At 46.6% G+C, this 23,151-nt stretch overlaps 1 protein-coding gene across 2 annotated transcripts in view; it reads left to right on the top strand.

The window, feature by feature from the left end:
- The window catches only part of LITAF (lipopolysaccharide induced TNF factor), a 35,869-nt gene extending 13,235 nt beyond the window's left edge, over positions 1-22,634 (top strand). For both annotated transcript variants that reach the window (XM_075010673.1, XM_075010672.1), the window contains exons 2-4: positions 20,000-20,203; positions 20,546-20,702; positions 21,285-22,634. In XM_075010673.1, the coding sequence (XP_074866774.1) occupies positions 20,005-20,203; positions 20,546-20,702; positions 21,285-21,393 (465 nt within the window). In that variant the 5' untranslated portion in view covers positions 20,000-20,004 and the 3' untranslated portion in view covers positions 21,394-22,634. The remainder of the gene's footprint in view (positions 1-19,999; positions 20,204-20,545; positions 20,703-21,284) is intronic.
- The last annotated feature ends 517 nt before the right edge of the window (positions 22,635-23,151 follow it).

Below are 23,151 nucleotides of genomic sequence, written 5' to 3'. Positions count from 1 at the left end.
CCCCCTTGAGATTTGCTAATTAGTATCATAGGGTGATATGATATAAATATATATGAATAAATGCAACAATAAACAAGTTGAACCAGTTTTTAGTTTGCCTTGTAAGCATGCAAAGCAGGAAATGGTCTGTAAACAAATAATAGAACTAAGTAAAATAAATAAAAACACCAACCAACCCAACCCATAAATAATGGAGGCATATTTTTAAGTTTGCTTCAGTTTTAATATTGGTAACATAAGACATTTAAAATGTAACACTTGTAATCTGACAAACTGTAGCCGATAATTTGTTCATAAACCTATCTTTTAAAAATCCATATTAATAAAGCCTCAAATTTACTGTCCCCTTTTTCCAGCTCTTGAATTGTCATGGATACTGTGCATGCCACGTAATACTTTAAACATATACAGACTGAAACTAAGCTTTAGGAAACCAGCCCAACCAACAATTATGGATTAAAAGTTAAGTCAGTGACTCATTTTTTCCTCTTTCTACTTCTGACCTGTTCCAGTCCTGCAAGTCACCCTGTCATTCTATACACTTCCTGGTTCCTATGGCCTTCTCTTTTGTTTTTGGCTTCCCACAGTGCACATCTGAGTCCTGTCATCACGGGTGCATTTTCTTCAATGAGAAATGAGTTCAGCCAAACATAATTTCATCCACATAAAGTTTCTTTTTATTGTGTGTTGGCTAATGTGGTTACTAGTCCAGAGTACAGTCTTAAACTGTATGTATGCTAAAGAGATTCTATCGGCATGGCAATGTGAACACAATCTCCTAGTGTGGGCACAGCCTATATCAAGAGAAGGGTTTTTGTCTCTATGTAGGAACATCCCTTCAACAGGAAGATGGCTATATTGATTGTTTTTATTAATGCAGCTGTGTCCACACTGGGTGGCGTGGGGGGTTAGATTGGCATACCTGTGTTGGTTGGTGGAGGGTGTGTGTGTGGGGGTTGTTCCCTCATATCCTGACTCATGTAGCCAGGTGGCACTAACTTTTAAGTACAGACAAAACCCACGTTTGGGCAAGGTACTTGTTAGTCTTCATGTGTACTAGCAGATCATGATAAAAATACCGCTAGGCTTCTCTGTGAAGACGAGGCCACAGGCTTATGTTTGAATTAATTGGCTGTGTTGTGTTGTAGGGGTGAGCATAGGTTACAGCAGATGTTTCAGGCATGTTAGGCATTGTCCTTATTTTTCCTGTGCTACTTAAACTCTATGGCTACATCTACACTAGAGTGATCTGTCAACAGAAGTTGCTGTTGGAAGAGGTCTTCTGACAAAACTTCTGTTGACAGATCAAGTCCACGCACACAGAAGATAGCTCTTTTTTAAAATCTGGTTTTGTCGACAGAGCTCCGAGTGCCTGGCCGTTTTCTTGATTAAAATGGGTCCCAGAACCCTGTCATACAGGGTTGCATGGACGGCAAGTCCTTCTGGGAGCCCTGGCAAGTGTGCCCTTAAAGGGACTCTCCGCCCCACCACCTTTCCTGCTCAAGCTGAGGCTCACCTACCTGACCAAGTGATGGCATAGCTACTGCAGGGCTTTCACACTTTCTGTGAGAGTTTGACCTTTCCAGATAACAATGGTGCCTAGCGCAGCCCCGAGGCTTGTGCTGGACCCACTCCCAGTTGCTGGTGCTGCAACTGAGCACTGATCACTGCCATCCTCCACCTCCTCTGGGGAGCTGTGCCTGCTACTGGTACAGGGAGCATGCCCACAGGGGCCCAGGGCCCCACCTGCGCTCACCACCCCCTACTGGGTGACCAGATGGGTTTAGAGGTACAGCACCAATTCCGACTGGTGGGACTGGCTGGTCATGGGGCAGTGGGATGACCAGCAGTGAGTCCAGAACTTGTGCATGTGGAAGGATACCTTCCTGGAACTCCATGCCTGGCTTGCCCCCACCCTCTGCAGACAGGACACCTGGCTATGTACCGCAACCCCCCTAGAGAAGTGGGTCACCATCACCCTCTGGAAGCTCACCACTCTGGAGAGCTACTGCTCTGTCGGGAACTATTATGGTGTGGGGAAGTCCACCATCAGGGCTGTCCTTGTGCAGGTAAGGCACTCCTGAGCTGCATCTGCAGGCCCTGCAAAGGGGAGAGGGGAAAGGGGGCCTTGCCCAAGGGGAACCCTTGGGGAGTGGGGTCGGGAGTGCAAGGGGTGGAGTTGAGAAGTGGGGGAAGCCACAGCCCTGGGGGACCATGCCTTCCTGCCCTCTCACAGACTTGCTGCGGGAGCCCACCCCTGTGAAGTGCGTGGGGGAATCCGACAGGGCTCAGGGACTGACTCCCTCAGTCTCTCAGGTATATGTTTTGGTCTTGCCCCATTGCACGTAGAGACTGCCATCAACCTCCGGAGGGTCATCCGTATCTCAGACCTGGATGCGATTGTGGCTGGCTTCACTACCTTGGGGTTCCCCCAACTCCTTCTGAGTGATCGACAGAACCCATATCTTCATCCATGCCCCAGACCACAGTGTGGCATGGTACATCAGTCACAAGGGATACTATTTCATGGGGTTGCAGACCCTGGCTGACCAATGGGAATGGTGCCTCGACGTGCATGTCAGATGGTCAGGCCAGGCACACGATGCTAACGTGTTACACAACTCCAGCCTGTGCCAGAGTATGGAGGCAGGCACCTACTTTCTGTGCTGGGAGCTGGTGGTTGGAGACATGGACATGAATTTGTACATGGGGCGGGGGGTGGGTGGGATGCTGCCTACCCCCTCGTGCCCTGGCTCAAGCCAGGAGCTCTTCAGTACCCAGTTCAACCGTACATGGAACCAGGTGGAGGGTGCCTTAGTTGTCTGAAGGCATGGTTTAGGTGCCTCCTGCCCTGGCTGAATGTGGGGGAGCACAGTGTCCTCCAAGCTGTGGGGAGCGTGGTGTGCCCTCCACAACATAGTGGAGAGGAAATGGGAAGCCTTCCTCCCAGGGTGGTAGGGGGTAGATGCTGGCCACTGCCACAAACAGCTGCGTGCAGCTCCTGTCCATCAGGCCTATCAGGATGGGCTGTGGATCTGTGAGACCCTGAGGGAGTGCTTCTTCCACAGCCCCCAATGACGTTCTCCAGGGCACCCCCAGCGGGGGCCTCTGGCCTGCATCCTCACAGTGTCCCCACCACGAGCCCTCCCATTCGCCCTCTCCTCATTAAAGAGGGGCATGGGGCTGGTGAACATACAACTTTTTTACTAATGTGTAGAACAAGGAGTAAAAGAAACATTGTCTTAAACCATTTACAGGGTGCAATATAGGTTGTGTGTATGGTGGGGGCTTGGGACAGAAGGGTGGGGTCCATCAAAACTTGGATGGGGGAGCTGGCCTCCCCAAGTGGCGCTGGCCCCAGGATCATCTCCTGCTGCGGGTTTGGGGTCCCTGTTCCTGTGGGGGGCTATGAGCACAGGGAGACATGGATGGGTTGGGCTTGGCAGGTGAATGGGGGGGGGCGGTGTTGGCATGGCGGGAGGAGCCTGGGGGGAGGGAGGGCAGCCACTGCACTGAGGTCCAACACCCCTTGGGAAATGGCCATTGGGGGCAGGGCAGGGGTGGTGGGGAATGGAGGTGGCAGGAACGAGTGACTAGGCCAACTGGTACTACCAGGTACTGGTGGTGGCGTCTAGGTGGGACATCAGTTGGTCCCAGGACGATATCTGCCGCTTCCGGTCCTCCCTCAGCCGCTGATCCAGGAGGCTTTCTTCTCCAGAGGCAGCCATATAGGCGATGATCCCTCTGGCTGCGCCCTTCCTGCACATGGTGGGGTGTTGACTTTCTTGGGTGCCAGTCCTGGGATGGGGCTGGGAGGCCCAGGCAGCATGCTGAGTCGGGCCCAGCTCTCAGATGGTGTAGCGGTAAGGGAGAGATGAAGGACGGATAGTGAGTCATTCCTGCAACACAGCTCGTAAAAACCCTGCCCCCTCACCCACCATAAGCCACAGCCACCACCCCCAGGCCAAGGGACAGCATGCACCCTGCATGGCGGGCCCTGTTGCGGAGGGATCCTGTGGTGTCTTGGGGACCAGGTTGACTGCTGAGCCCCAGCCATCCTGCTTGACAGGCTAGTGGCTGGGATGGGGAGGGGCTGGCCCCATAGGGGTCCCTGCATGGGTGTTGGATGTTCGGGGCACAGCGTGGCCCTCACCTGAGCCCCCCGCATGCATGTGCGGCTCGCAGTGCTGTCTGCGGAAGTGGGTGCTGACTCCTGCCTGTGTGCCAGTAGCTGCACTCCTTGGTGGTGTGTGCTGGGTCAGGCCCGTGGCCATGTGGCTGGCCCACTTCCAGCTGTGGCAAGGTTTGGCTCCCTCCCCCCAACCCCTGGAGTGTATGGTGCATGGGGAGCTTACCAAGGGTCCCTCCATCAGGTCCAGGGGCACCTTGGATGTGCCCTGGCTGGAGGAGGGGCCCAAATCCAGGGTAATGACCAGAGGTCCCTTGCTGGCCTTCAAGGCAGTGTCACCATGTGGCTTCAGCTGGGTCCTGGGCTGCTGCTCCTTTGACTCTGGATAAGGGGCTCCTCGGCTGTGTCCACAGCAGCAAGTGAGATGCGGGAGTCTTTGGCTCTCAGGAGGCTTTGTAGGTTATTATAGTAAGGGTGGGTTGTGGGTCCTGTCCCTGATCTTTTGGCTGCATCCCAGGCCGGGGTGTGCCCCTGCCTCAGCTCCTTGTCTTCACCCAGACTTGTTCTGTAGTCCGGGCAGGGTGGCTCCTTACTGCCAGGGCGGTGGCGAGCCAGGTGTATGGTGGGGCATTTTGCCTCTTGGTGGGCGGGGTCCAAGAGAATGTCCTCCTCTGCCAATAGCCTGATGAGGGCCTGGATGTTGGGCCCAGTCCATGAGGGGGCCGATCACTTGCTGCCCCAGGGGAGCTCCTGGGACGACTCCTGCCTCTGAAGTGTCATGGGGCTGCTGGCTGTCAGCCATGACTGGGGGTGATGCTGCAGAGTGGATGAGAGGGCATGCGGGACGAGGAGCTTGTGGCTCTGCTGCTTGCATGCGCTCAGCTTCCTGCAACAGGGTTCCTGGGGCTTCTTGTGGCTTTAAGAATGGCTGGAGGCAAAGAGCATAGAGCTGTGATTGCTGTGGACAGGGTGCTGGGTGTGTTGTTGCCCCCTCCCCCCCCCGCCCCAGCCTGGTGGCCAGCACCATGGAGAACTGTTCTGTCAGCAAAAGGCCCCTTGAGTATCCACACTTGTTTTTGTCTACAGATTCTTTTGACAAAGGCGTTCTGCCTCATTGGAAAAAGGCTGTTGACAAGAGTGCTGTTTTCTGTTGACAGAAGGCTTTTTTTTTTTTTTTTTTTTTTTTTTTAGTGTGGACGCTTCCCAGGTTTTGTTGACAAAACCCTCTAGTGTAGACATAGTCTATCTGCATTACTGTGTTTTACAACACAGAAGCCAGTACAAGTTAGCAACTTAACCCCCATCTTTTCTTAATCAAAATAAAAACATGTAGTTGTTACAAAAACTATGTAGTTAGGGCCTGCTTCTCCGCTTTAATGGGAATTAGAGGGCTTTTTAATAGTTAAACATGATGGAAAAATATTTTTGTGCACTCATCAGCACATACCCTGTTTACTCTTCCTCCACTGTGCATAGGTGCCTTTGAGCCAACTCAGAATTACTAAGTCCAAGTTTTATCCTGAATGTCTTTTTGCACCTCTTGTACATCCTTGATGGAAATGTTGTAATAATCTGAACTTCCATAGTAAATTCTTAACTAAAAAGTTCTCTTTTGGGGGTTATTTTTCCTAAAGCTTGTAATGTCTCCAATATCAAGGCAACTAGATGCTCAATTTTCTGTGCAGAGTGGTCAGCAGAATCTCTTGCTTGTTAGTCAGTGGTTTCAAGTTAGGATGTGAATTTGAACCTTGAATGTATACCTGGAAGCTTGCTCAGAGGTTCTGGGCTCCAGTGAACTCTGACCTGAACTCAGTTGAAAGTTCCCGTTATTTAATGGGGAGGAGAATTTTAACTACTCAGGATTTGTCTGGTTTTGAATTGTTTTAAACTGTTCCCACCCTCAGATGTGTCATCAGTGAATTGAGTATGGTTATGAAAGTTTCACAACCTCTGTTTCCTACTGCTCTCCCACAGTGAATATCTTTGTGCGTCACTCACTGGAACAGAATTTGTCACTTGGCATTCAGCTCTTCGATTTCATGAGCAGCTAGTTGGAATGGAATCTGGGTTTGGGCGAAAGTGGGCAGGGCTGGGGAGCAGGAGCAGCACTGTGTAGTTATTCCTCAGGCACCCCAACTTCTCTTGTTAGTTGTAGTTGGATTTTATGCTGCACTGTTGAGTCTCCACAGAGAGCTCTGTGATTCATCTCCACTAAGTAACAGCATTACTCACTACAGTGAATGAATAGCCCACTCTGTGGTGGTGGGGTTGGGGGGACCAGAAGGGGAGCAGGGAGATGAGCAGACAGTTTTGGAGGATCAGAGGCCAGAATTTGCTGCGGAGTAGTGATAGTCTGCACAAAGGAGCTACAGTGTGCCCATTATTTTGTGCTGCTGATTTAAAGACCTAGTGTGTATAACTCCTATTAAAGTGAAAAGGAAGCACCTGCGCAGCAGCGTGAAAGCAGTTTGAGTCTTACATTTCGTCTGCATGTTACAGTTAAGGTGTTTCCGTAAATTCTGGTTTTGGATTGTTTACTTAGCTTAATTATTTGCATACAAAACTTAAAAATAACTGTGTGGACAGAGTGCTTAACTGATACTCTTCTGTTGTCCCTTTACCTTTGCCACGTATGTGGTCTGTTGCCTTTCTCCACCACTTTTGCCATCTGAATTGTTATGTGGAAGGAGCATTTTGAGAGGACTGGGAAACAGGGCACCCAGTTCTATTTCTGGAGCCTGAGTGTGCTTATTTCATTCAGGTAAGCTAATTTCTCTTTGAACTAAATGAATGGCTCACTTCATATGTCTCAACTCTCAGCCTGTTAAAATACTTCTAGAAACTGAAGTCCTGCCTGCTCAGGTAAGGATGCTGAAGGTCTCATGGCACTTTGGTTTGGGGCTTGCCGTGGTGGTTCTGGCCATTTCCACCCCCCCCCCACCCCCCAGATTTAGGCAGTGTGCTTACTGGTGCTATTCACCCAACAAACGTGTGGGATATGTAAATAGCTTTAAGAACATATTAAACAAGTATAAAATGTTTTGGGTGAAAAAGTGGAAGCCTGAATAAAACATTGGGATAGCTGTTAGAGGGTATAAAATATCATTATTTGAACTAAATAAGATCCAGCAATTTCAAATATATTAAATTCAGAATCTCAGTGTAACTTATTCTTCTAGCATTAATCCTATCAACATAGTCTTCTGAGTTCTCTGTTCTAATCTGTTCCTTGGAAACTCTGCAGCTAATCAGCTTCTATTGAATGATGTCAATCCATCTCATTTTAGGTCTTACTCTAAGAGAAGTGAAACAGCTTGTTTCCTGTTCTTTGTTTTTACATGCTCAGACCATCTAAATCTTGATTCCCTCCATTTTTCCGTAATTGGTGCCACCTTCAGACTTCCTCTCATGTTTGTTCTGAACATGGTCCATCCCTGTAATCCCTAGGTTTCCATCTAATGACTTCATATCCACTGTACTCCAGATATGCTCCTGTGTCTTCCTCAGTGCCCAGCAGTCAGCCAGCTATACAGAAGTGCAGCCCTAATTACTTTTCAGATTGGTAGGCATTTTTTTTTATTTCAGCTCACTTCTATCAGTTTAGTCCACACCTTTCTTCTGCTGCTGTTCATAACTTGGTCTTTGAGTTCACACTTATTGTGTACTATAGAACATAGGTATTTAAATGTCTGTGGCCAAATATGCTAATGAGGGCCATTAGTAATGCTTCAGGAACTTAATGACTCAGTACTTCAGTCACGGTTTGTCTGTCTTGTTTGGGCTTACAGGACACATTGTGGTGGGTCCTGGAAAAAACATGTGACTGTGCCACCTGGTAGTGGACTCCATCTTGAGCCTGCTATTTTTTTTTCCCCTGGAGATACTACTTAAACCTTGTATTCCACATGGAGCATGGGTCATCTACAAGTCTCTTTCACTTCATACTGTCTTGGGAGGAAACTTCTAGCTGGCTCCAGGAGTACCCCAGTTGTTGTCCTTCAATCTCAGTAGACCTTCTCCACATTGTCTGAGGTCTTCCTCTTTTGCGGTTTCTTTGCGGGTTCCATGCGAGAGCTTGACGGACGATGTTGGATGATGGTTTTCTCAGTGTGTGGTATAGCCACCCCCCCTTTCTTCTCTTGATTTCAGTGTCAGTTTTTTCTTGTCCTGCTCTGTTCCAAAGGTCTTCATTTGTGACAGTCTTGCCATTTCCCTGGGGATGAGGAGTGCTAAAAAAGGTTCCTGCTCTGAGGGAATGCCCATTTAAGGAATGGAAAGCAATCCAGTTTTTTTTTTTGTCAGCTGGCCTTTGAAACTGCCTCTCCCATCCTAGGAGGATCCCGGTGAAGAAACCTGGTGGTAAAAAAGCTCTGAAAAAATCTGTAGACCTAGGTCAGAGTAAAGATCAACTGGCTTGCAGCTTTTTACATGGGATAAGAAGCTGAGTCATGGCAGACTGCTTCTGCCTGCAAGCACTGCCTCCCATAACTCCCATTAGCCAGGAATGGGAAATTGGCAATGGAAGTTGACAGGAGTGGTGCTGGCATAGGGGGCAGGCCCCTGGGTCACAAGGGCATGTTGGTCCCTTTTGGGAGTGACGGTAGAACTCTACATAGAGACAAATGTCTGTCCATGGATAGACCTTAATATTTGCAGATGGGCAGGACTCTGCCCCCAGGAGCTACTGAGGTAGAGAGGAGCACAGTACTGCCACTCCTGGGAACCAGTGCTCAATGCTGGCAGCTCCTCCCAGCCATGAGGCTGCACTGCAGCCAGCTAGATCTTTTCCAGGGTCATGCAGCACTATGCATCAGTGGATACTGATGTCTGTATCTGCGCAGGGTTCTAATGTGTGGCCAGGGCAGGCAGGAAGCCTGCCTCAGTCTTGCTGTACCATTGACTTGGAGCCACAGGCAAGTATGTGCTGCCTGGCAGGAGCCTGCACTGCAACCACAGTCCCTTCCCAAAGCCAGAACCCCCTCCGGCACGCTTATCCCAGCCCTGGTTCCCTCCCCAAAGTCAGCTGGGGATGCTGCACTGCAGCTGGAGCTGCCATGGCTGGGGCTACCGCTGTGGCTTCAGGGCCTGGCACAGCTGGAGCCACCTCTGCGGCTGTAGGAGCCGTGGCTGTAGGAGCCATGGCTGCATGAGCTGCCGTGTGCTGCTACCACCAGGGTTGGGGCACGTACATGGACAGAAGGTAGTCGCATACCGCTCCACACCCGGTGGGAGGAGTGCATGGTGACTCTGGCTTTAGTGGGGGCTCTAGCTGTGGTGGCTTCTCCAGCCCTGGCAGCAGCAGCCAAGGACTTGAGGAGGCTCCGATGGCTCTTGTGAGTCTCCCATTTTACGGTATTTGCAGCGCACTGGGGAAGCCTGGCGGGGGTGGGGGGCATGCTATTTGAATACAAGTGAGCCCTCTCATTTAACAGACTTCTGGCATTAATGGACACCCCTCCACCCATGAGTCCATTAACTCGAGGATTTACTGTAATATTTTTACTCAAAAGTTGAGGTCCAAATTTCATGGAGGTTAAATGTCTAATCCACAACACTTTCATCCAGCAACATCCATGATCCAGAATGAGTTCAGTTAGCCGGATGACCACTTATCGTGACTGTGGCAAAGTTTCCTGCAGGCCCATAAAGCTTGTTTACAGCCGTCGGTCCCGGCTCTCACTGTTCTGTGCTACTGTTTTACCCCAAATGTCTTCTAAGAGCCCAGTAAGCAGTAGAATTGTTGCTATTGCTGCTAGACAATACTGACCTTATGTGGTCCTCTTCTTTAGCACTGGTCAGATCCCAAGGGTGCTGGACAGGAGAGGGTCAGACTGTACTGGCTTTTCACATATGCTTTTTGGAGAAACCTTGGTGAATCTGCAAGATTATTTTGAGGAATGTATGGACTGCTAGATTTCTCACTTGCACCTACCTGACCACCTACAGACATGCTGTTGCACACGTTTTGCACTTCATCCAGATGTTCCATCTTACTCATTTGAAACTGAGCATGCTTTAATGACATGAGGCCATGTGAACTGGTAAAAAGCAGTCTTTTGGCACCTTGGAGATTAACAAATGTATGGGGTCATGAGCTTTTGACCCACCTCATCATATGAGGTGGAAATAACAATATCTAGGTGTATATAGCAGCCAAAAAAAAAAGGTATAAGTTATCTGTCATTAGTAGAACCAGCTAATGAAGCAAATTAAGCTGGATGTATGTCATTCATAACATGATGTAGAAGTGTGACTGTCAAAGGCAGAGATATTGCCATTGTAATGTGAAAGCCACTTAAGATTTTTTTTTTTCAAGCCTAAGTTAATAGTGCTAAATTTGCGAATGAATTCTAATTCGGATGTCTCTCTGTGTACTCAGGTGATGATAAAATTCTCTTATAGAAGAATGGCTACTTTAAAATCCATTATTTAATGTCCAGGGAGGTTAAAATGTTCCCCTACAGGTTTATATGTTAATCTTGCTGATGTCTGATTTGTACCCATTTTATCCTTTTGGCGCAGAGGCTGGCATTGCTGGCACTTGGTGTTCAACCTCCATCCAGTGATGTAGGAAGAAATAATTTCTTTCTGGACTCATGGGAGGGACAGAAGGGCGGACACATGACCTCCCCATGTTCCCTATCCCAAGGACCCCACACTTCCCTGTCCCTTACAGTACCTCCTTTTCCTGTCTAACAGATGCAGTTCTGAAATAGTGCTTCAGGCTGCTGGTGCCACCTGTATCTCCAGGTGTCATGGAGGATACAGCAGCACTCCGCATTGAAAACTTTTCCTTCCATCAGTTCAGAATCACCCCATTTTATTAGCACAAGCTCTCATTGCATTCCTTATTTTCAAACAAAGCTTCTGCCAACTCACCTTAAGTCTAGCTCTCTGCCAGGCACTAGGAAAGCAAAGAGACAGTAGTGTCCATCTAGGTTTGAAGGGAAAGAGCCATAACTGCGTGTGCCATGTGCGTCTTGATAAATCTACATCCCACATTGTTTTATTATTTTCCTCAGTATGACGTACCGGAAGTTAGGGGAAGGAGTTTAAATTAAACTCAGCGTGGCCGAACGTGTGTGAGAGATGCAAGCAATTGATAAGAATCATTCTCTGATTTCTTGGGGTCAAATCCTGTTCCCACTGAAAGCAATGAGTTCAGCGGAACAGGTTTTGACAGGTAGAGAGGAAAGAACAAAACCACTCAAGCCTGGGAACCGCAGCCCATAGGCCAGATCCAGACCATGGCTTGCCTGGATCCCCTAGGCTCGGTGCTCCATGTGGCCTGCTGTAGGATGGGGGGGTCTGGAGACCTGAGCTTTGTGGGCTGGAGTCAGGCAAGCCAGGGCAATCTGGACTGTGGGCTCCGCATTGGAATGCGAGGGGGAAGAACCAGCTGTGTGCACCACGTGCTGCCAGCACTCCCCCTTCCCCAGCTGGGGTAACAGCAGCACAGTGCTTCCTGGAGAGACTTTCCCCTGCTGATCTGATTGGCTGGAATTCCAGCCGATCAGGGCGATGTGGATGCCTGGGCATGGTGGGGGAGCTGTGTCAGGTAAGTGCCTCGCCCACTCCTGCACCACCTACCCCAAACTTGATACTGCAAACCCCCTTACTTTTAGACCCACCCCAAAAGGCTAGGGAGGCCCACAAATATCTATTAGCCCTGGCTCTGTTGGTCTCTGGGGCTGGTGTGCAAGAGGGAGTCATAGAATCCTAGAGCTGGAAAGGATCTTAGGAGGTCAGCAAGTCCAGCCCACTGCCCAAAGCAGGATCAACCCCAACTAAATCATCCCAGCCAGGACTTTGTCAAGCCAGGACTTAGAAACCTGTAGGGATGGAGATTCTGTCGCCTCTTTAGGTAAAGCGTTCTAGTGTTTCACCACCCTCCAGGTGGAATAGGTTTTCCTATTATCCATCCTACATGTCCCCCTCTGCAACTTGAGACCACTGCTTCCTCGTTCTGCTACTGAGAACAGCTTCTCTCCATCTTACTTAGAGCCCCCCCCCTTTCAGGAATTTGAAGCGTGGTCTCAAATCACCCCTCACTCTTCTGTTCTGCAAACTAAATAAGCCCGAGTCCCTCAGCCTCTCTTCATTGTCATGTGCTCCAGCTCCCTAATCATTTTTGTTGTCCTCTGCTGGATCTGCTCTGATGCATCCACATCCTTTCTATTCTGGGTTTGGGAGGGGGTCCCAGAACTGGACACCGTACCGTAGATGAGGCCTAACCAGAGGGGAATAGTGACTTCTTCAGATCTGTTGGAAATGCTTCTCCTAATGCACCCCAATATGCCATTAACCTTCTTGGCTACAAGGGCATTCTGTTGATTCAGATATAGCCTGTCATCCACCATAATCTCCAGGTCCTTTTCTGCTGCACTGCTACTTAGTCGGTTGGCACCCAGCCTGTAACAAAGCTTGGGATTCTTCTGTCCCAAGTGCAGGACTCTGCACCTGTCCTTGTTGAACCTCATCAGTTTTCTTTTGGCCCAATCTTCCAATTTATCTAGGTCACTCTGGACTCATCCCTACCCTCCAATGTATCTACCTCTCCCCCAGTTTAATGTCATCTTCAAATTTGCTTAGGGCTCAATCCATCCCCTCATCCAGGTCATTTAATGAAGATGTTGAACAATGCTGGCCCTAGAACAGGTCCTTGGGTCACTCGACTTGAAACTGACTGCCAAACAGACATTGACCACTACCCATTGGGCTCGTCCATCAAGCCAGCTTTCTATCTATTGTAGTCCATGTATCCAATCCATATTTCCTTAACTTATGGGCAAGAATGGTATGAGAGACTGCGTGACTTCCCCATGTTTACAGGGCCAGTTACTACTTCATAGAAGCTAATCAGATTGGTTAGTTACAACTTACCCTTGGTAAATCCATCTTGACTACTCTTGATCGCTTTCCCCTCTTCCAAGTACTTCAGAATGGCTTCTTTGAGGATCTGCTCCGTGATTTTTCCAGGACTGAGGTAAGGTTGACTGGTTTATAGTTCCCTGGGTTTTCCTTCTTTCCTTTTTTAAAATATGGGCACAACATTTGCCTTTTTCCAGTCATCTGGGACCTCTCCCAATCTCCCTGAGTTTTCAAAGATAATATCCAAGGGCTGTGACCTCTGATAATTCCCTTATGGGGATTGTCGACTGTGGTTCCCTTCCCCCGCCCCCTCCAGTCAGCAGACACTGACTCAGGGGGTGTGGGTGTATGTATGTATGGCCCCTGACTGATTTTCCCCCCCCCCCCTTTCTGTGGGTCAGTGGCCAGTGAACCAAAAAGAGTTCTCCACTCTTCAGGTGTGACTGCACCTTTAGTCAATGAGGGCATGCTGGCTGGCACGTGTTCAGGTTTAGTGGATTTCAGTGTTCCCTTAAAGATAACTACTTTTTTTTAATGTTCATAAACTTGCTCTGTAATGAGGTGGTTTAAAGCCTAAGGCGGGTTTTTTGACTTGCAGATCTGTGAACCTCTGTCTCTGACATCTTCTACTTTGGTCATACTGTGGGAGGTACCTGCTCCACACGCTGCTCAGTTTATAGTGCTCTTCTGAACACCAGTTGAAAGGAATTTTTTTTTTCCTTGTAAGTGTGGAGGAAGTCTGTTTTCTTAGAAGGCCATATAATAATTTTCACTTACACAGAGTAACACAGAAAACAACTGGGGCTGTTAATTTTCTATGTAATGTGAAAGCAGAGAATTGAACTATTTTTTTCCACTACAGGAGTGAAATGGGTGTTTATATACACAAACAATGTTCTTCCCCTCAGACATGTCGTATTGCAGTCTGTTTTATATGGACTGTGAGTTGGATGAGGAGCCATTTGATTTTCAACATGTGTGACTTGTTGACAGGCCAACTTTTAAGCAGAACTGTATCCTAAATTGCATTATGGTATTGTACCCCAAACATCGTATTGTAGTGGGAGATTCAATTTCCTTTAGAAAGAGAACAGACTCTGGAAACATGCAAGTAGTCTCATTGCCTTCAGCGGGAGTGATCAAATGTTTAAGGGTTAGACCAGAGGTGAGCAAACTTTCTGAAGTGGAGTGCCAAAATTTGACATCTTGACCTCCTATGTGTGGTCCGAGTGCCAGTGATAATGTTTAAAGTCACTAATAATCCTACTTACAGCAGCTTCATTAATAAATTAAGATGCAGAGCTTTACCGTGTAGGTGGTGGTTGGTAGTATTAGTTGGTCTTTTGTTAATTTGCCAGTAGCATGGCTTTGAGCAAGCTCCTGGATGCATGGAGGAAGAGGAGCTGAGCTCCCACCTCATGCTGATGAAAATCATCTTGCATGCCTCTCTTGGTGCCTATGCTGGGGGTTGCTGACCCCTGGTTTAGAGGACTAGGTTCCAAGTTCATAAATTCTTCTGGGCAAAATTGACTGGGGGATCAGAAGGTGCTTTGTTTCAGTAGAGGTGGACAGGTGATAAAACTTGTTTCCGCTGGTGAAAATATGTTCCTCATCTTAGCAAAGTTCTTTTGCAGATTCCAGAGGTGACTGGTTTGAAGCAGTCAGTATCTGGCATAACAATCTTCACTAGTTCTGTTATGCGCAAAACTGGAAAAGGAAGCAATTGTTTTCTTTGTGTTGCTGCTCCAGAGCCTGTTAACAAAATTCACGTTAGGCTGGTTGGACAGCTAAGAAGAATTCTGTGTACGTTGCGGACAGCCCCTGATTTGTGTCAGGTTGCAGCAGAACTGGGTTGACATTGGAATCCAAAAATCCTCTGGTCAATGCACAAAGAGGCATTGTGCTAGGGTGTGTCTAGACTAGCCAGCTACTTTGAAGTAGCCAGCACAACATCAAAATAGCACGCGTTGCTGGTATGTTGACGTTGAAATCGACGTTAGGCGGCGAGACGTCAAAATTGCTATTCCCATCCAAAAGTGGGAATAGCACCCTACTTTGATCTTCAGTGTCTAAGTACGGTGTGTGTAGACAATCCGCGTCCCACTACTTTGAAATAGCGGGGTCCTCCATGGCGTCCATCAGCTAAGGGTTGAGCGACCCTCTGTCCAGCCCCTGTGGGGCTCAATGGTCACCGTGTCCAGCACCCTTTAGCCCAGGGTTTCTGGTGGCGGCAGCGGCTGCTGCTGCAGCTGGGGGTCCATGCTGCATGCACAGGGTCTGCAACGAGTTGTCGGCTCTGTGGATCTCATGCTGTGCAGGCCGAGTGTGTCTGGGAGGGGCCCTTTAAGGGAGCGGCTCGGGGCTTTGCTGGCCCCTTATTTCAACGGGGAGTGTGTGTGTGTGTGTGGGGACGCTCTGCATTTCCTTCTGGGGTGGCTCCTTTTGACGTTCTCTGTTGCTACTTTGACATTGAATGTTGATGGCACCAGCCCTGGAGGATGTGTAGACGATACGTGTCGAAGTAGCCTATTTCAATGTTCTTATGTCCAAATAGGCTACTTTGACGTAGTGTGCTAGTGTAGACGTAGCCCTATGATCTGGACTTGAGGTGATGCAATATGAACATGAATAATTCAGACCAGTGGGGAGAAACAATCAAAAGCTGTTCAAACAGCTTTAACCCCCGCAACCCTCCCCTCTTGAGGACTCAGAGTCCTGGCCAACATGACAACATAATACATAAAATGTGAATGAAGAGTATGTGTATTTGTTAGTGTGTGTCTCCTTTTGTTAGTTATGTAAAGAAGGCACTCCCTAGCCCTGTTCTTCTCCTTTAAGGAGTGCGCAGCCCCACCCCTGCGAAGGGGAGGCTCACCCAAAGTCTGCCTTGAAACCCAACCTGCTGGTAATGTGCAATGGCACATACCTCCCCACGTGCGCTACTGCTTCTCTTTAAGTTGAGCTTAATGAATAAACACCAAGAAATAATGGCTATCTTGAGGCTATGAGATTTGTTTTTATAGCCTATCCCTTCAAACTTGACTATCGATATTTACTACTGTAAACATTGATAAGGGTGACCATATCTGTCTGTCCCAAGTATGGGGGAGAGAGATATGGGAGGAGGGGTGGCTTCTCCCGGCTCTATCAAGCCCCGGGGAGCTGGGAAGGAGGCGGCAGCTGCCAGCGTTCTCCGGGAGCCCTGGGAAAGCAGCAGCTGCTGGTGGAAAAGGTGGGGGAGGACCCAAATATGGGACAGTAAATTGCTTTTAAAAATAGGTAGGGATGCCTGTTTGGTGCCCCAAATACGGGACTGTCCTGCCCAATATGGGATGGATGGCTACCCTGACTACCATGGACTTGATTTTTGTTGCCGTAAGCAAGCATTCAAAATTGCATTGGTTTTACTGAAGGGGTGTCATGTTTCTTATTGACTGATTTTAGGCCATGTCTACACAGGTGCTTTACTGCACTGTCACTTTTTTTGGCTCAGGGATGTGAAACATGCTTCTCCCCTGCCACCCCAAGCACCACAAACAAAGTGCCAATGCAAACAAGCTCCCAGAAGTGGGAGCCAGGTTCCTTGTTTAGGTGATTTGCATCGGGCGCTGGGAGAGGTCTCCCCCAGCACTGGTGCCTTAACCATTCTTTCACTTTCGAGCACTGCTATGGCGGTGCCTTACTGTTTAAAGTGTAGACTTAGCCTCTGTTACACAATTGCTTGTTGAGGTTTTTGGTTTGTGGAAACATACTTTAAAATTAAGATTGGGTGCTACAAGCCAGGTTTGAATTAAATGTAATACTCAATCTGGGTTTTTCAGCAGCTTTTTTTCTGTACTGCATTGTTCTTTTAAACCAGAAGCTCTTGATCGTGTTCTCATTCAACAGCATTATATCGGAACTGATTTTAACATGGCTCGTGTTGGCCATGTCACCCTCCTCAAGATAGGGGAAAAAGCAGACTGGAAACTATCTTGTTTCTCTTTCCCCTTGCCACTTCAGGCAAAGTTGTGGCATGGATCCTTGCAAATCACCACCTGCTCTTGTCAGGAATTTTACCAGCATCAGTGTGGTTTCTGACCGTGTCATGGAACTGGCGATACGATCTTCAGAGCATGGCAGCTACAAGAAAAGAGTCGTGAGCAAAACAGACCACTATATTTGGATTTCATTGATGTAACTGAAGACTTTAATTCAGTAAATTGCTGTGCCCTCTAGATTGTACTTTTGAAGATTAGAACACTGATATTTTTCAGAGCATCTGAAGTTGCTTCTTGACATCATGAAAGTGACTGTTCTGAGTAACATTGGTTCCCAGAGTGACTTTTTCAAAGGACAAAGAAGAGTGTCACAGGGCTGCATCATTGCCCCAACCATGTTTGCGGTTTTTATTGCTGTCATTCTTTACCTAATTGCTGGGAAGCTCCCAGCTGGTGTTAATCTTCTATAGAAAGGATGAAAAGCTGTTAAGGCTTCACAAGATGAGTAAGTTTCTACCTACCTCTATTGTGGAACTTCAGTATGTTGAGGATAACAGTTTTTACCCACTTGAGAGAGATTTTCAAACTATCCAGAACATGTTTGCCAATACTTACTCATGCTCAACATCAAGAAGACCAAAGTGCTTCCTCAGTGTTCTCCAAATGAAGTGTCATCATGCTCCATCTATTCAAATCAGTGGATAAGTACTGAAGAATATTGACCATTTTCTCTACCTTGGAAGTCCATCACTCATGCAAGGTTGATATTGATGCAAAAATCCAACACATCTGAGCTGTGTCATTGCAACCTTTGTTCATTTGTGGCACAGAGTGTTTGAGGCTCACAACAGTCGAACAGACACCAAACTTCTTGTTTTATTGAGCTGTTGTTCTCCTAACGTTGTATAGGTCCAAACCTGGGTGGCCTACAGATATCACTTGAAAGTCCTTGAGAGGCATCATCAATGCTGCCTCCACAAGATCTTGAATAAGTACCTGTCTCATAGGACTGGAAGGGACCTTCACCTATTGCCATCCATAACTGATTTTTACTATTAGCCCTAGATCCCTAAATGGCCCCCTCAAGGATTGAGCTCTTAACCCTGGGTTTAGCTGGCAATAGCAGGCCATTGCTCAAACCACTGAGCTGTTCCTTCCTTCCCCTGCCAAACAAAAGAGAAGCCATACACACCAACACTAATGTTCTAGAGGAGGCAAAGGCCACCAGTATTAAGGCAATCATCATCTGTCAGCAACCCCAGTGAACTGGTCACGTTGTTCGGATGCCAGACGGGCCCTGTTCTTTCAGCTGGAGGGATACCATAACGCAGGATAATTGCTGAAGGACAACTTCAAGTGCAATATTGATGTTGACACTTGGAAGACACCTAGGATTGCTCAAATGGAGAAAAGTCTTGTGCGATGGTTTCCTGTACTTTGAAATTGCCTGCCAACAAGCTGAAGCAGTACAGGAGGAAAGAGAGGCTGGAGGGAGACTGGCTTTCAGTCATGGTCAACAACCTCCTGCAAACATCTGTATCTGGAAATATCTGTCCTCATTTTAATGGTTGTGGTTCAAGCATAGGCCTCCTCAGTCACCTGAGGATACACAACTCCTATAGAAGATGATCATACTCAGCAATGAGTGATCATGATAAATCTATTCAGAAGACCCAGAAATGGTCAACTTTTGAAATGGTCCATCTAAAACTACCTACTCCCACTTCAAAAAAGAAAAGGGTGTAAAATTCTTTAATGTAGAGCTTTATGGAACTGAAAAATCCTTGGCCTCACAGGGATCCTACGGAACCCTGTCTCCCATGATACTTAGCCAAAGAGGAGGGTGATTGGATTTCCAGCAATGGGGGTGGGGGGAGTTTTATGTAACTTCACCTGTGGCTGAACTTAAGTTACTACAGTGGCACAGTTGTAGTGCTTCAGTGTAGACATTCCATACGGTGACCTGGAACAATATAGAATGGAAGGCTGTTGATGTAACAGATGAGACTTAACAAATATTTGGGAGGAGAAGAGGGAGGACTCTTAAAACTTGGGCTTGGTCAGCAACACTTTCATTGGCAAAACTGGCAGGTGCAGGTGGAGGGGGAAGGCCCTGACTAATGCATGCTTCTACAGCAAACATGCCCATGTAGACAGTGCTATTTTTGTGGGACAACATTTCCCGGTAACATAGCTAACGCTATGGTGGTGGTGTTTTAATTATGGTGGCAGGAGAGGTCTCTCCTGACAGCATAGAGCAGCTACACAAGGTGCCTTACAGCGGCAGCAGTACAGCTATGCTGCTGGAAGGTCCACAGTGTAGGGCCAGCATGAAAAGAAGGGTGGTTGGATGTGGGTGGGGGAGATGTATAAAGATATGATTCCACACTGGTGGTGTTGTCATAAAAATAAAATTTTTCCCTCAATCACCATTGCTTGGATTCTGTACTGAAAATGATGAGTGTGGAACAGTCCAACTTGTTAATTGCAGCTTTGGCAAACAGCAAATGTGGTAAAATTTGAAAACCATGAAAGGTCAAAAATGTTTTAAACGTGATTTTTATGGAACTGATAAAGTTTTAGCAAACAGAGTTAAATCCAGTGTGCTGAGCATTGCCTGTGTAGTGGTTGGGATTGTGAACAGGTGTTGGATAGCATGTAGCATTTGGCAGGATTTCAATGCCAAATATAGGGAAGCTAGAGGAGGTGAAGGGATGGGCTGCTAGCCTGTCGTGTTAGTGAAAATACTGGTGCTCTCGTTTACAGCATCTTCAATTTAAAAAGAAAGGAAGGATGGGGGAAAAACAAAATTATTCTGGAAATCTTTTTTATAGCTTATAAGCACCTCTGCTAATCCAAGAAACTGTTTATAAGCAAGAAAACAATAATAAAAAAAATCTGCTGATACTTATAGCTCTGATTAAAGTGTTTTGTGCAGCTACGTTCTTATTTGTGCTGCACTGTAACTTTCATTCCCTTGAATAGCTTGTAAAGTCAGCCTTTCTTCCCGCTTTGTTAGATATAATGGCAGCTCCAGCATCCCATGTGCCAGCTCCCAGTGGCTACCCAATCCCAACAGCACCCCCTACTTACGAAGAAACAACAGGAATCAACACTCATGCTCCATACCCCTACCCTGCTCCAGAATCTGGGCCTGGACCGAACATGAAGGGCATGAATCCTCCTCCATATCCTTCACAACCTGTTTCAGTTCCTAACCCAAGTAAGTAAATACCCAGTTTTGTGTATTTGTAGGTTCATCTTGGGAGTGTAATCAAAGTGCCATACAAACATTTTGCAATCATAATGCTGAGATGTGTCTCTTTAGTCATGGGACTACTTTTGTCGCACTGTGTACATTATGCACTTAAAAAGCCGGATGAGGCAGCTATACTGCTTAGCAGCCATGTTGATTCCTAAATCACTAGATACTGTTCCATTGATTGAAGTAGTTTCCCAAACTTCTGGTTTTCTTTTATTTTGTAATTCTGTATGTTGTGGTTCAGACCTGACACTTTTTTTTTCCTTTTTTATACCTGGGGTAAACATGCCTTTCTTTGCTCAGTTGCAGTTCAGACTGTGTATGTGCAGCAGCCAGTGACGTTTTATGATCGCCCGGTTCAGATGTGCTGCCCTTCCTGCAACAAGATGATAGTGACACGTCTCTCTCATAGTGCAGGAGCGCTCACCTGGCTGTCATGTGGCAGCTTGTGCCTACTGGGGTATGTGATGTCTGCTGTGATTCTTTCTACCTAAGTCCTTTCCATAGCCCAAAGAAGACCTGGCAAGCAATTCTCAGAAAAGGGTGGATGCTACATCTGTTGATCTGTTCCTGTTACTCTCCCTCCACCTGAGAATGAAACCCCCAATCTTGGTTTTCGTTTAAGTATTAGTGTATATCCTTTTTAACGAGCTAATGGTGGAGATAAAGTTTCTTCTGAATATTTATAAAACCCTTCCCTCCTGCTCTGAGCTCTGTTCAGAATCCCTTTCACCTTTAACATGAGGGGCCAGGAAATCCTGTCAGCAGCTTCTGTAGATTTGGCTCGCTGTACTGGCTGGGTTTGGTGAGCTCCTTTCTCTGTAAATGGCACAGCTTGGGGTTTCGGTGACTCTCACCTACACAACCCCTGGAGGGTTCACAAGCCCTGCTTAAAAACCAGAGTGAAGTAAACTGACAGACTTGGCAATGCTCTCACTAGCGCTGCCTAATCCCCTTGTCAGGTTTGCCACTAGCGGGCGTGGGGCAAATGTTACTTGCTGTGGATTGTGGCAGTGTGAAGAATGCTGTTTTGTCTTTGCAGGTGTGTTGCTGGTTGTTGTTTCATCCCCTTCTGTATTGATGCACTTCAGGATGTGGACCACTATTGTCCAAGCTGCCAAGCTCTCCTTGGTTCCTACAAGCGTTTGTAAGAAATATCAGAGGGAAGATGGACATCCGGAATTGTTCAGCAACTTTAAAGCTTTCTGAACTTCATGAACATCTCTGTGTATTGCCATTTTGAATGGATCAGGATAATCACTATATTGGTTTTTAATAGTAAGGATCTGCTTAGGGGGCCTTGGGACTGGTAAGGAGATATCTGTCACTTCACAGGCCACTTAAGTTAGCGGTGACCAAATGTTGTCATTAAGGCAAAATAGTTGTAGGTATGAGTGGGTCCAGTTATTGGAAAGTTCCCCATGTGGATTGGAACCTGTGCTGTTTAAACTCAGCACAGAGACCCAGGTCTAAACAGGCCTGCGCACAAACTTACCATCTCTCCCCTGGAAAAAACATTGAAGTGTGTTGGCAAGGGCTGCCTGTGATGATCCTATTCTGTGGCTGAAAAGGACTCTGGTCCTCACTGGAATCATTCTGGCACCTTTTATGTGCACTAGTGTTCACTTTAAATTTTAGTTTTAATATTGCCTTTAAAAGAAAAGAACCAAAAAATAGCCTGAAGTTTTCCCTTAGGCTGTGTTAACAAGTCAGGCCCTTCAGGTTGCCATGTCAGATGGCTTCTCGGCATAGTCTCACAGTGTCCTTGTTGTTCATGAGTTCAGTCGGACCTTTAGCATTGCATGGAGTACTTTTGTGCAGGATATTTTTGTATAAATATGTGTATATATATTTTTTTTTTACTGCTGAATTAAAATCTGTGAAAATAGTTTCTAATGGAAATGCTGGTAGAGCTACGGCTATCGGTGTTTTTCCTGTGATCTAATTATATGAGCCAAATGGTAAATCTTAAAAACTGCCCTCAGGCCTTAATTTTATAAAGCTTGTATTCTGTCTGCATAATTGTTTAAGAAATCTAACCAAACTCCATTTTTACTTGCTATTGGTATAATCTGATATCTTCTCATTAAGAAGGTAATTTTTTTTGTTAAGGGGTTTCACTGAGTGAGCATTAGTTGGACAAGACTTGTACAGTCATATTCCAGAGATGGATCACAAGAATTGAGATTGGAGTCTCTGAAGATAGAAGTACTGCTCATGGCCAGGGGCTGTATGGTAGAGACTACAGCCAAGCACTGGTCCTTTGTAAAGTGGAGAGAGCATGGTTCCAGCACTGAGGGTTTACATGTTTAGTTTTAAATATAGGCTGTGATTTCTAAAGTTGTATTAATCTATATAAACAATAAACATTGCAACAAAAATTCTTTAAAAAGAGTCTCTTTCTAAATATTTGGAGTAGAGAACTTCCTCCCAAGACATTACAGTTTTTAATATTGAAATGCAGTGGCTATTGTACAACCAATACAAATTAATCAGCTATAAGTGCTTACTACTTCATTTTTCTGAACCAATGACACTTTTTGTGGTTCAGCTTGCAATTGTTTTTAAGAACTTCCTTCTGTATTTAGAAAGTTTCCATGTCAATATTTAGCTTCATCATAAGAAATTACCATGATAGCAGCTAACTGGTAATAAATAACAGAGATAAAGACCTGGAACTACTTAATATACCACGCACTCTGTTTATTACAGTGTTTGCTAACATCAAACCCCATTGGTTGGCATAAGTTACTTAACTCAAGAAAACTGGATTGATGGCAATAGCAAGACCCCATAATATCAATAGAGTATTTGAAGTAGGACTGTCAGTTAACTCATTAACACAAGACAGACTTAATGTGTGTTAGTAACAGAGAAAGCCATGCTAGTCTATATGCTATCAAAACAAA

Source organism: Carettochelys insculpta, chromosome 16 (assembly GCF_033958435.1).
Source record: "Carettochelys insculpta isolate YL-2023 chromosome 16, ASM3395843v1, whole genome shotgun sequence".
NCBI classification, from domain to species: Eukaryota; Metazoa; Chordata; order Testudines; family Carettochelyidae; genus Carettochelys; species Carettochelys insculpta.
Note: the sequence above shows the minus strand (reverse complement) of the source record. Positions and strands in the feature narration are given on the sequence as shown.